Source organism: Phycodurus eques, chromosome 17 (genome assembly GCF_024500275.1).
Source record: "Phycodurus eques isolate BA_2022a chromosome 17, UOR_Pequ_1.1, whole genome shotgun sequence".
Lineage (NCBI taxonomy): Eukaryota > Metazoa > Chordata > Actinopteri > Syngnathiformes > Syngnathidae > Phycodurus > Phycodurus eques.
This window is the reverse complement of record NC_084541.1, coordinates 7,735,203-7,747,623: the sequence shown is the minus strand read 5'-3', so window position 1 is coordinate 7,747,623 and position 12,421 is coordinate 7,735,203. Positions and strand designations below refer to the sequence as shown.

Here is a 12,421-nt window from a genome sequence, read left to right as displayed (position 1 = left end):
AGGGCCAATTTTGCCATATCACTGCCAAAACAACACTAGATACATCTGCAACTTACCCCAAGGTGTTTTCTCAAGTTAGAAGTGGGCTGAAATAGTTTGGGCAGTCACAATTTAAGAGCTGCATGGCAAAGCTGTTGTTTTTCAGAGTCTGGAAAGTAAACACACTTGCGCAGCTGTTTTTTTTTTTTTTTTTTTTTTTTTTTTTTTATAAATTAGTCCTTATGATTGGCTCGCAAAGGCTACGTGCGTGGTCATGTGACTGCCTTGTGTCGCCTGATTGGCGCAATGGGCACCCTATGCGGAAGTCAAAGATGGAGTCTAAAAATAGACCTGCACACGCAGGAATGGAAAAATAAACGCAGCGAACGGGATGTCGATTACTGTAACGGAGTAAAAGTATCGATCCTTCTTCACATAAATACTCAAGTAAAAGTAAAAAGTACAATGCATTTAAAGTACTCTGACAAGTACATTTTATGGAAAATGTTACTTGAATAAATGTAACAGAGTAAATGTAGCGCGTTACTACCCACCTCTGCTCCAAACTGGCCTTTTACTACTAACGTAAAACATCTCTCTCTAAAACATTTGGTTCACTCCAAGTTGTGCATCAGCTGGCCCTTTAACGTAGCAAATTAAGCCCAGATGCTGACAGATGTATGTCACACTCACTTTATTTCCAAGCTGCAAACTTGCATTTAAACATTAGTTATCCTCCTGGTTAATAATTTAGCTTCTGTTCCAGTGTCAGAAATATAGGACATTATTTCCTTGGTTTCAAAAGCTCCTGGTGTGTGAGTACTGGTTTCAAAAGCTCCTGGTGTGTGAGTACTGGGTCAGGCATCAGTATCAGAGACACAGCACTAATCTAATTGAAGTCTCCTGTTCATTGGCATGGGTTCAGATCTTCCTTGCCAGCTGGACTGGTGCTGCTTGAGACTTTATTGTTAAAGGTTACCCGTAATTGTTACATACTTGATTGGGTTAAATGTATCCAATTGAATGAATTAACATGATTTTAATAGTGTCGTTAACTCGGACTGTACTTTTGAAAGTTGAACACATTTTGTTGTGAATTATCAAACCTCTGTAGGCAACATGGGCATTCGCTATCCTTACACAGAGCAAGGTCAGTAGGGGCTTTCCAGGAGGCAAACTGATTGTAGAAGTATGTCCTTTATCTTTTTCTGTCTTTCAGGCCTCTGTCGCATAGCATACTCCTTCAGCACATCCCAAATTACTCACAGCAAAAGGGGGAGGAAAAAGCAATACTCATAAAGAAGGACATCTTGCTGACTCATGGCAGAAGGCCACTTAAGGGCTGATGCCAAGGATATTATGAAAATGATTCATTAAAGGCCAAGGATTTTAGCTGGTTTTACCTCGCTTTCAGGGCAGCCTGGCAGTGGGACATTTGATCTCAATTGCAAAGTGGCCCATTTCCCTCAGACATCACTGCTGCAGTCTATATCAAAATGCCTAGCTCTGCCATTTGGCGTGCTCGCTTTGGGGCAAGCGGCTGTTCTTAGTTTTAGCTCTCGTGTTTACTAATGGAAAATGTGTGTTGGATCAGAAGGGAAATGAGCACCATTTTGAAAAGACGATATAAGCGAAAGATAACCTCAGAGCCTGATAGGAATAAATCGGGTATAGATTGATAGCAGCCACGCCTCATTAAGAAGGAATGTATGTGTGTTTAATTGATGCACTAATTTGCGGCCACTCAGGAAATGGCCCTTGGGTGGGTCGTCCAAATGGCACACAAATATTTACTATAGATACAAATATTTTTGTAAGCATATTGTTGTCAAGGTAGGTAAGTGGAAAGAGCATTATGGGTTTGTGATATCACCACTGGCTGGGTCCCATTGCGATGACTAATCTTCAGGCATCAATTGCCAAATGTTTACCCTAGACATTGGTACTTTTCATACTGAGGGGTTCAGATGAAGTTAAAAAAAAATTACCCTACAGATTTGTACTTCAATTCCATTTTGGTAAAGTCTGAAATGTTAGCATTGGATACTGTATATACACTCACGCACTGACCGTTTTTTGGGGTTTGTTTTGCTATTGAACTGCATGTGGTATGTTTCATCAGAAGATTAGTTTGTTGTATTCATTTATGTGGGGTGCAACCATGGGTTTCAGTGCCCACAAACTGCATACACGTTTGTTCGTTACATCCCAAGAAGTGGATCAGAGTGCTCTAGTTTTCATTGTGTGGGAATGCATTTGCCTGTTGAATGCATTTATGTGTTGTTTTGTCCTAATTGACTTTATGCAAAAACATTAACTTTTCCGAGCTCTCCTGCTGTTTGCTAGCCTGGTATTCTCTGGTTTTCCCCTCACGGTGAACAAGAGCTTTTAATTCAACTTCCCTCCGGTGTACTCACTCTTAGAAGAACTGCATTTGGTCAAGCAGCTTATGTTTTGCCTTATTTAATCATGCCACGCCATATTGAATTTGCAAACAGCGGTCACACTGCATATGTAAGCGGGCTACTGTGTTGTGTATGTGCAGCAGGGATGGGCTGCAGATTACATGATATAATGGTGTTCAGGCATCGCTTCTCCTTTTAAAATTCCTTTAACCTTGACTCCCCTAAACAACAGGGAGAACACATCTGCCAGGCTGGTGTCAGACATTAGTACACACTGCTCGGGCAGCATTGTCACTTTTTATTAACGCCGAGAGCTTTTCTATGGACACCAGCTGTTGTATCAAGTGCAAAAGCCTTAGTTACATAAATGACCTTGACTTTAAAAGAATTTGTTTCAGCTTTCCTCACAATTCTTTTGTTTAGTCTCATACATTTTAAATTCATTACTGTTCACAACAATGAAGGTCATTTTGGAACTTTTTTTTTATTTGGAGATAAGAGACTGGATACGCAAGTATGTTCATGTGGAGGTCATGTGGAACAGAGTGAAGGTCACATTCTTAGATCTGTAATCTGTGCCATCTGTGTCATATTTTCATGTTTGCCTGCTGATATTCCAAATGTTTGGAAGCAACTAAGGGTTCTATGACACTTACTGCTCAGTTACCTTTATGTATGAGAGAAGATTGAAAGAAAAATAGACAAAGAGAGGCATCCAGTCATGGATGATAAAGCTTTTAGCCCTCCCCTTCATGCGTGTTCTATTGCATGTGCGTAAGAGGCAGACAGTAGGGGTAAAAATCACTTTTGAATCGTGCCTTCTCTGTCATTGGCTGACATTGTCAAGGATAATGGATAATCACCCCTGAAACTGTAGAGCAGTTTGTTGGTGCTATAGGTGTCCTGTGGTGGAGGAGAAGATGGAGGTCAGGCTTGTTGGGTGCCACTACCAAAGAGATGATATGTTAACAAATGTGGAAGGTCATTTTCAATGTATACACCAGGGGAGATAATGTAATACTAATAAACACATCACACGGTATGAGAGAGGAAATGAGGAGTTAATATGCTTCTGGCGCTCAGTAAAGACTATAGAGGACAGCTTTCCCTATATAATGGTAATGTATTAGTTAACTGACTTGTCACTGAAGAACATCTTTTTTTATGCCCTAGCTTTAGTAGGGCTCTCTGACGCCGACTCTTTCATTACATGTCTGTCAAGAGCCCAAATGTTCCTACTTTTGTTTAAAGTTATTGATACATTATAAACAACACTGGATGCTGTAACAAGTTCAGTGTCCCTAATGCTCCCTTATGTTCTTGCTTAAAGTTTCTCAGGGCAACTCTAGACAAAGTTAACTGTAATTAGCAAGTTTAGCATTACTTCCCCCAGTTGAGACAAGACAATGAATCATAGCATTCAAACTACCTTACATCCAAGTTGAAAATACATGTGTGTACAGGTTTACTGAAAGGGATCAAATGGTGGTTGCGGAGGCATTCTATTAAAATTGTGTTAAGCTCACTGGCGGGAAAATAGCCCTAATCCTTAGTATCTAAGCAGCATGGCGGCAGACATCAGATGGCCCAGTATGACCAGGTTGGCTTTTGTTGTCATCAGATTTAGGTCAACAGTTTAAAGATGGCCTTTATCAGTAATTGATGCCAGTGGCCCAGTCTTAGTTATGTTATTTATACAATTACACATTGTGCTTAAACCAATTAATTGACGATGTACCTTTGTTTAGAAGAGGTACCAAAAATGGCTAACTGGATTGTTTTCTTAGTGCTACTCAGACTTAATTGCCCCTGATCAATTTAAATCCAAGATCTAATCCCAGCTCATTTTCAAGGTGGAATTAAAAAGACAACCTTGTTAACCTTTACTGTCATGACAACTTGTATCTGTGGGGGCAGATTTCAACCTAGTTTAAAGTTCACCGCATTATTGACCCTTGCTAGCATTTCCTGTTAGGTATTTAGACTGGCTGCGATTGGCTGGCACCCAGTTCAGGGTGTACCCCGCCTCCTGCCCGAAGATAGCTGGGATAGGCTCCAGCACTCCTGTGACCCGCGGATGGATGGATGGATGTTTAGACTGGCAACTGAATGGGGTTACCATGACCTTTGGTCATGATCAAGGACTGTTGTCTGGTCATGTGACCAACTATGTTGGTCCATTCAGCGGACACCAAAGGTGAAAATAGCTGAAGCGAGGTGGAAATTCAGTATTAATTAACCTTTATGAATGAACCTTTTTGGGAGGTGGCCATGACTGTTGGAGGTGTTCAGTATCCATGGAAACCAAGATGACAGGGTTCAGTGTGGAGGTCTCCCAGGGCTGCGCCACTGACACAGTAACTGGCACATTGAACATCCAGTGTCAGTGGTGTGGTGTGATGGACACCTCTGATCCACCATCAACCTTCAATACACATGCCGGATAATTTGCCTACACACACACATACTTGGTCAGCAAGTAATCTCACTCAGTTTGTTTCTGTGCCTTCAAATTTTTTTGTTTTGTTTGTTTGTTTCGTTATTGTTTGCTTATATAAACACATGACAGATAACGTGAAGGTTTCATTCCTCTCTACGCATCATTACAGATAAAGATGTGGCCTGGCCTGTTGTGAGAAGTATCAACTGTATTTGTATTTGTCCTTATTAGTGTTGTTAAAAGTAGCAGTTGGTTGAAGGTTTATAAGTATCGTAACATTCATGCTAATTTCTGTTAGCCAGTCTGTTTCATTAGGTTGCTTTAATATATTGCACAGTGTATAATTCTCTTTGTTTTAGGGGTTAGATTCATACAGTTAATCTCAATTGGGATTTTGAACGTGTTGTGGATTAGACCACGCTTGCTGTAATGTTCTCGTTTGGTCCCGATGGGAAACTGGATAAAGTACATTTCAGTCTACTGCAATGTGTTTATCCTTTTCACATACATATACTGTACACATTTTACAGGAGTGACTAATAAACAGATTGAAGCAAGCACACTTAGCCTATTTTTTGCCAAACTGCGCAGAAGTACTGGTACTAAAAATGTGATTTGTTTAATTTTTGACTCCGCATTATTGTAGTACTTTTCTAGTACCTCGATACTGTGCAACCCTAGTCCTTATACACATTTATGCATACTGTATGTCTAATCATAATTGTCGTGGGTGAGTGGGGGGGATGGTTCCTGCTTTGTTGATTTGTATCGTGTGAGATGCTGCTCATGTACATAAGGAGCAGGAGGTGGTGATGGGGGGATAATCCAGTGAAATGACAAGATGCATAAGAAATTATTCACAACACTCATAAGGCCCTTTTTTTGTGAGGGGCTTATGTTTCAAGACTTGTTTTCAGGGTAGTTGGCTTGAATTTTCAATTTGAATCCAGTCAGAGCTAATCTACATCTGTCATCTATTTGGTAATTGTGGGGTGGCGGGGTGTTGCTGGGGCAGTCAATTTGAAATTTTGTTCGGTAACAACGTTGGTAGACGAGGTGGTGAAATGTATGTGATGTAGTGGTTTGCCAATCCCTCCTTTTAACAGTCCTCATTTTCTTTGTCTCTCCCCATGTCCAACAGGTCCCCCATGTGAGATGTGCAGAGTTGCCACTGACACCCAGGAGCCATGGAATGTGTAAACATCTTTCCAGCAATATTCCTCTGACTCCTTATGTTCCCCATTCAAACATAGAGGGAGATATTCTGACAGTCTACGGCATACAGTATTGCCTGGATTATCTGTAACCATGGCTGTTTTTTCACCACAGTGCTGACTGTGTTCACCAGAGAGACTGGTCGCATTTTTGGGTACTTGGGAAGTGCATGGCACTGTCAACCAGATGATTTAGTTGACATTTGTTTCCCTGTAGCGCTGCTGAACCATACAAGGGGATCCTAGTATTGAACATGACTCATGGGGAGGAGCCTGGCCCTGAGACACACAAAGATTCAGCTGTTTTAACTTATCTGGAAGGTTTACTGATGCATCCAGTGGTGGCCGGGCCTGGGGCCACGGCAAGCAGGAGGTCTGAGGCTGCCCACAGCAACCAAGATCAGGGAGAGAAAGTGGGTGGTCCATTTCAACTACCTACTCATGGACCCACAGCTCCAAAGGCTGGAACCAATGGACCGACCCTAGGTGCTTCACAGCACTTGAAGAAGGCCCGTCTCTTGCGCTCTGGAGCTTGGAATGATCCAGGCAACCACTGTTTGAGTTCACCACCATTGGAGCTGAATGGCCAAGCAGGAGAGCTGAAGAATGGGTCACAGGAGGATTCCCCTCATGGTGGTGAGAGTACTCTTTTGGCTTCCCTGCTTCAGTCATTCAGTTCACGACTTCAGAATGTGGCAATGTCTCAGCACTCAAACAACCCACCAAGTGAGTGTTCCACTCCGTCCACTGCGCCACCTACAGATAAGGAGCCACTCCCTGTGTATGGGACCGCCTCAAGCCGCTTGAAGGGCTTAATGAGAAAGAGCAAACTTCAAAATCACAGCAACACCCCTTACAGCCGCCGGGGACACAGTCATGACAGACCACCAGAATCACCCCGAGCAGCACACAGCGCCACACCCCCTTCTGCAACTACAGCTTCTGAATCAGTATCCTGTGCAGACCGTTTGAAGGCTGTCGCCAACATGGTGAAAATACGTTCCAGTCCAGCCCCTTCACCCAAGCCTAGTGTTGCCTGCAGCCAGCTCGCCCTACTGTTGTCCAGTGAAGCTCATCTTCAGCAATATTCCAGAGAGCATGCGCTCAAAGCTCAGCTCTCAGGAAGATCTGCTAGTGAAAGACTCGCTGCCATGGCAAACCAGCAACATGGCCTTGACAAAAGGCCTCCAAGTGTGGGCAGAACTTTGCCAAGGAGTCCAGAGACACTCAGCTCTTTAACAACCCAAAATGGACTGACAAAGACAAACACACTAACAACAACACTCCCTCGAATGGCCTTGTCCAGTCCACATAGCCCCCCTTTGTTGTGTGGGCACTCCCAAAGCTCCTCACCAACTCCCCCACATGCTCTGAGCCACTTTCACAGCCAACCCCTGAAGCGAGGCTTTGACTCACGACCAACTCGCCCCCCCCAAACATGCAGCAGTTTGCTGTTGTTGCTACTCAACAACCACAACAACCAGAAGCAACTGACAAAAAATGGACACCTGGAGGTTAGCTGTAGTGTTCTACCACCAAGCGGCTCTTCGTCAGTTACATCTGATAGTGAATGTTCCATTCACGAGAAAAGCCTGACCAAGGACAGCAGTGATGCAGAGACTTCCTACTCAAGATGTTCTCCCATGGACCTCTCTATGCGAAACAGGACCAAAAAACAAGATACAGGGCCAAAACCTTACACCCCTTGTACCTCTTCTGCCACGTTTTCCATCCTTCCAACCTGTGTATCCACTTCTGCCACTGTTGTTTCCTCCAATGCAACAACATTCTCTTGTCATTTATCTGTTCCAACAACTAATGCAGTCTTTTCACCGCCGCCCACTGTTGTCTCTTCTCCCTCCAAAGCTATTTCTTCATATTCCTCTTCATCTATTTCTACCTCCTCCTTGGATAAACTAACAGAATCTTTACTAAAAAAGTGGAAGCCTGAGCCATCAGGAACAAACATGGTGAAGAACAAAGAGCATGAAATTAACTCAGACATAAAATCCCAATCTAAGGTAACACTAATGCAGCTTCTGCTTGAGCGCAGAAATAGTGATCTTGTAAATAAGAACACAGATGAGGATTTGCCACTTGATATAACTATGGCCACCATGTCTCGAAGTCAACCTAACCTTGTGTCCTGGGAGGAATCCAGGACAAAAAGCCCAATAGATAAGCCTGTAGCTCCAGCTCAGCCTAGTTGCTCCCTGAGTCGGGACCCAGGTGGTACATTGTCTCCCCACCCTCCCTCTCCCCAGGTCCAGTCAAGTCCATTGGATTTGTGCAAGTCGAAAGCATTCCCTGTTGATAAGGGTTCAGAGCCCGCCTTCAGTGCCAGTAAACTGTTACAAAATTTGGCTCAATCTGGAATTACTTCATCCTCCCCGCCAATCCCATCCAGCAGTGTGTTGGGTCAGGATCTTGATACCAGCAGGCCCTTATCCCTATTGGAAAGACTCAATGCTCCAACCAACCGGAGTACCACCGCCACCCCAATCTCTGACATACCTGCAAGAAGTGGCACTCCTTTAAATAGGAAGGAAACGTTTCCTCCTCCTTCACAGATAGAGAACCTTTTGGAGAGGCGCACTGTGTTGCAGCTGCTTCTAGGGGCAGGCTCAACTACTGCTTCAGTCAGCCGCAAAGACAGGCCTGAAAGGAGTGTGGAGTTGGAACGGGGGAGTTATGACAAAAGCCCCAGTGTCTCAAACATCTATGATAGCGCTGACGTGTCTGCAGTTGATGTAAGGGTCAAAACAGAGGAGGGGGTGGGGCCATCGTCAGCCATGTCTGAGGACTTAATCAACAGAAATAGACAGAGCAGCGTTGAAAAACGTAGCTCCCTATCAGATGCTGACTTAAAAGCAGAACATGGACCAGCTGAGGTTATTGCAAAATATGGTCTACTTAGCCAGTTGCTTAAACATCAGACAGCTTCGTACTATACCAGTTCTGTTGTGCAGACTGAGTCACAACCCAAACAGGTAAAAGAGGAAAAGAGAGAGTACCCCAGCCCCAGTCCTAAGAAGAGACGCTTATGTTCCAAGCAGACTGACAGTTTGGACAATACCAACTCTCCAAGAGCATTTCAAAGGGGTGACACAAACATTTTTACCCCTCCTGGTGCTCAGGTAGAACCTGACAAGCAGAGGCTTCCAAAAGAAGAGGAGTTTCCAACCAGGAGCCCACCAAGAGAAACTTTTACCAGAGAGAGTCGGGGATTCAATGTGCTCAAACAGCTGCTGCTCTCTGACAACTGCCTGAAAGAGTTGTCTCAGCAGCACCGTGGGGGACCCAGCCCTACCATCCAGCAGGCCAATGGTAAGGCTAATGGCAACATCCTCTCTCAACCTGCCCATAACCACAGCTTCCTCCATGTGCCCAGCTGGCAGCCTCACGGTTCGCTCAACTCAGGGCTTTCGAGTAACGTCAGAACACTGCCCACCCCTCCTGCAAGTGACAGCCTTATTCGCAGCCCCCGGGGTCATCACCAAGCACCATGGCAAGGCACACACAAAAGAGACCCACCGACTCTTGTCAAACAGGAGCCAGAGAGTCACGTTCAATGGAATAGTCAGGAGAACGATGAGAGCTGTGACTCAAACCCGGACTCTCCTCGGCTATCACGTTCCAACCCTATCCTGTATTACATGTTGCAAAAGGGCAGTGTTCAGCTTAGGAAGGAGCTAATGAATCAGGCTGAAGGAACTCAGTCTGTCGTGAAAATTAAAGAAGAGCCCATCAGTGACATGCATGCCTTTGAACAAAGTCTGAGCTCCACCCCACAATCACCAACCAACCGCCATGAAAAGCACAGCCAGGACAAACAGAGGCTGAGTCAGTCATCTGAATAGAAGTTGGATTATCCAATATGACACGAATAATTTTTTTGTTTGTTTATTTTTTCAACTGCTTGCCATGTTTGTTATTTTCAACTGCTTGCCAAATTGGTTGATAGCGAGAGAGAGAGAGAGAAAGAGAGAGAGCGAGAGAGAAATGACAAAGAAGGAAAAAATTAACAATGCTAGTTATAATTGCACACTTAGTCATTCAGTACTGCAAAGAAGGTCTATATTTGGATAAGTGTACTGCTGAAAAAAATAACTCCTCAGTAATGCTCAGGCCTTGTACATTTTTATTGTATTTTTTCCATGCCCTGTCATTCGCTACAATTGTTCAGTTTTGCTTATAATTTGTTTGTCAAAATGATTGGATGTATTTGATTCTATAATATAACATATCACTTTGAAATGTCCCCATTGCTATGTTGCCTACCATAAAAAAAATATTGATGGCTCCAAAAAAAGGTAGCACTCGCTTCAGTTTTATTTTCTGCATCACAAGTTTTATTTAAACAGGATAGTCCCAATGCGCTATTACAACAGCATCCATGATTGATTCAACAGAGGAAAACAATGGTCACTCTGTAGTTGATACAGTAGCCTTGTTAAATTTTGACTTAAGGCTCTACGTGTATTGTAATATAATGATGGAGTAGAGTTTATCAACATATATAACATTTATTTTTAACAATTTTTCAAAAATTTTTTAAATCATCCATCCATCCATTGTCTGAGCCGCTTCTCCTCACTAGGGTCGCGGGTGTACTGGAGCCAATCCCAGCTATCATCGGGCAGGAGGCGGGGTACACCCTGAACTGGTTGCCAGCCAATGACATTTGTTTCATTTATTTTATTTTTGCTTTTATTTCCACTTTCGACAGTGCAAATTCAGGGAAGTGTGTTAGTGGATTGTGTACTTTTTTAGTTAATTGGTACCACGGCGCATGAGTGGTTTTCTGCAAAATCTGAAAAACTAAGCTTACCACCCCAGTTGAACACGCATTATTTATATTTGTGCACAAAGTTTGAATATGAAGCACATTGGCTTTTACTCTTAATTTCTTCTAAAGGAGCACCCAGAGTTTGCACTATTGAAGCCAAAATCCTTGTCATTTACAGAATAATAAAATGGCATGTGATAAAAATGTCAGTGTTGTTATCTGTTAAGAAATTGACAGTGATTTCCACCCCGCCCCTCATTTCTTAACTGTTGTGGTTTCTAGACGTTTCTGTGGCCGTCTCTTGAATTCTTTTTAAAAATGTAAAAAAATTGCATGATACTGAAGAGAAGACCACAGGTTGTTTTCAAATCGTTGACTATGCTGTATTCTTTTAATTTTCATTAGACATGCCGCTTTCTCCACTTAATATTGTGATCTTTTTAAATACAGATACATGTCTCTTCAGTTATTGATACACTTTCACAATGGTTAAATGTATTTGTGTAAATAGTACTTTCAGTATGAAAGATGACTATTTTGTAATGTTTAAGCAAAGATATTACCCTAATTTTTATTGGCGCTGATGTGTAAATACAAATTATATCCGTAAAGGTGTATATACAAACAAAGAGGAGGTTATGCCCATTTTTTTGGTTGGATGGTTTGTTCTTTGCATGTGTCTGTGGTAAAAATCTATTCTGCGCTGTGTTGTGTAATAATGTCAGACTCTCCTCACTGCTGCCTGTTGCATGCAGACGCATGGGAACTACCTGTGTATCCCCATTGGTGATGGGGGAAAAATATTAAGTCTTAAAAATAGGTCTCTTTTTTTTAATCACACAAAAGTTTCTTTGAGAAGATACGGTCTTTAAATAACCACAGACTGTTTAACAAGTTGATGAACAATATGTGAATATAATCGTGCATTGAATATTTTTGTGATGATATTTTTTTGAGTTACTGGTCAACAAAGCTCTGTGGAAGGGCTTTAGTGAAGAATTGACGTACAATCATAGATTTGCATTGTGCATCTAAGAATTTGTAGCTGCAAATACAAAAAAAGGGTGTTTCTTTTTATTCATGTGAAGACCTGAAACAATTCATTTTTTATGTTTTCCTTTTTTTGGTGTTCATTTGCACTGATATCTCTGAAATAAAGTTCTAAAATGCATGACCTAGTTTAATGTTCTTCCACTTTTTCTACTTGGCCTTTTAGAATTTGGTTTGTCAGATCTCACTGGACTGGAGACTAGTTGGTGACCTGATGGCGACTCAAATCTCCACTGGTTGCAGAGACGTCTCCTGTAGACTAACCGGGTTGCCAGGGAGTCATGGTGAAATCGAACGTTACCAACGGAAAAACTAAGATTTCATTGGAGACCTTTTGGCGACGACTAATATGCTCACTATGGAGAAAAACCTTCATGTAGCTTAATGTGACAAAACTGTAATCACTCGTCACCAAAATGTATGTGGACATCTATACTTAAAGCCACTTCAACCTCTGAAAATATTGAACCACACCAATATTTGGGATTTTTTGTACGTTAAAGCGTTTTCTTCAAATAGATGGCCGTGTGCATGTCTATGCGCC

The 12,421-nt window shown here is 42.5% G+C and overlaps 1 protein-coding gene across 1 annotated transcript in view; it reads left to right on the top strand.

Annotated features, from left to right (window-relative positions):
* The window catches only part of nrip1b (nuclear receptor interacting protein 1b), a 50,551-nt gene extending 38,553 nt beyond the window's left edge, over positions 1 to 11,998 (top strand). The window contains exon 2 of the mRNA XM_061702881.1: positions 5,966 to 11,998. Coding sequence (XP_061558865.1) covers positions 6,293 to 9,898 — 3,606 coding nt within the window. The 5' untranslated portion in view covers positions 5,966 to 6,292 and the 3' untranslated portion in view covers positions 9,899 to 11,998. The remainder of the gene's footprint in view (positions 1 to 5,965) is intronic.
* The last annotated feature ends 423 nt before the right edge of the window (positions 11,999 to 12,421 follow it).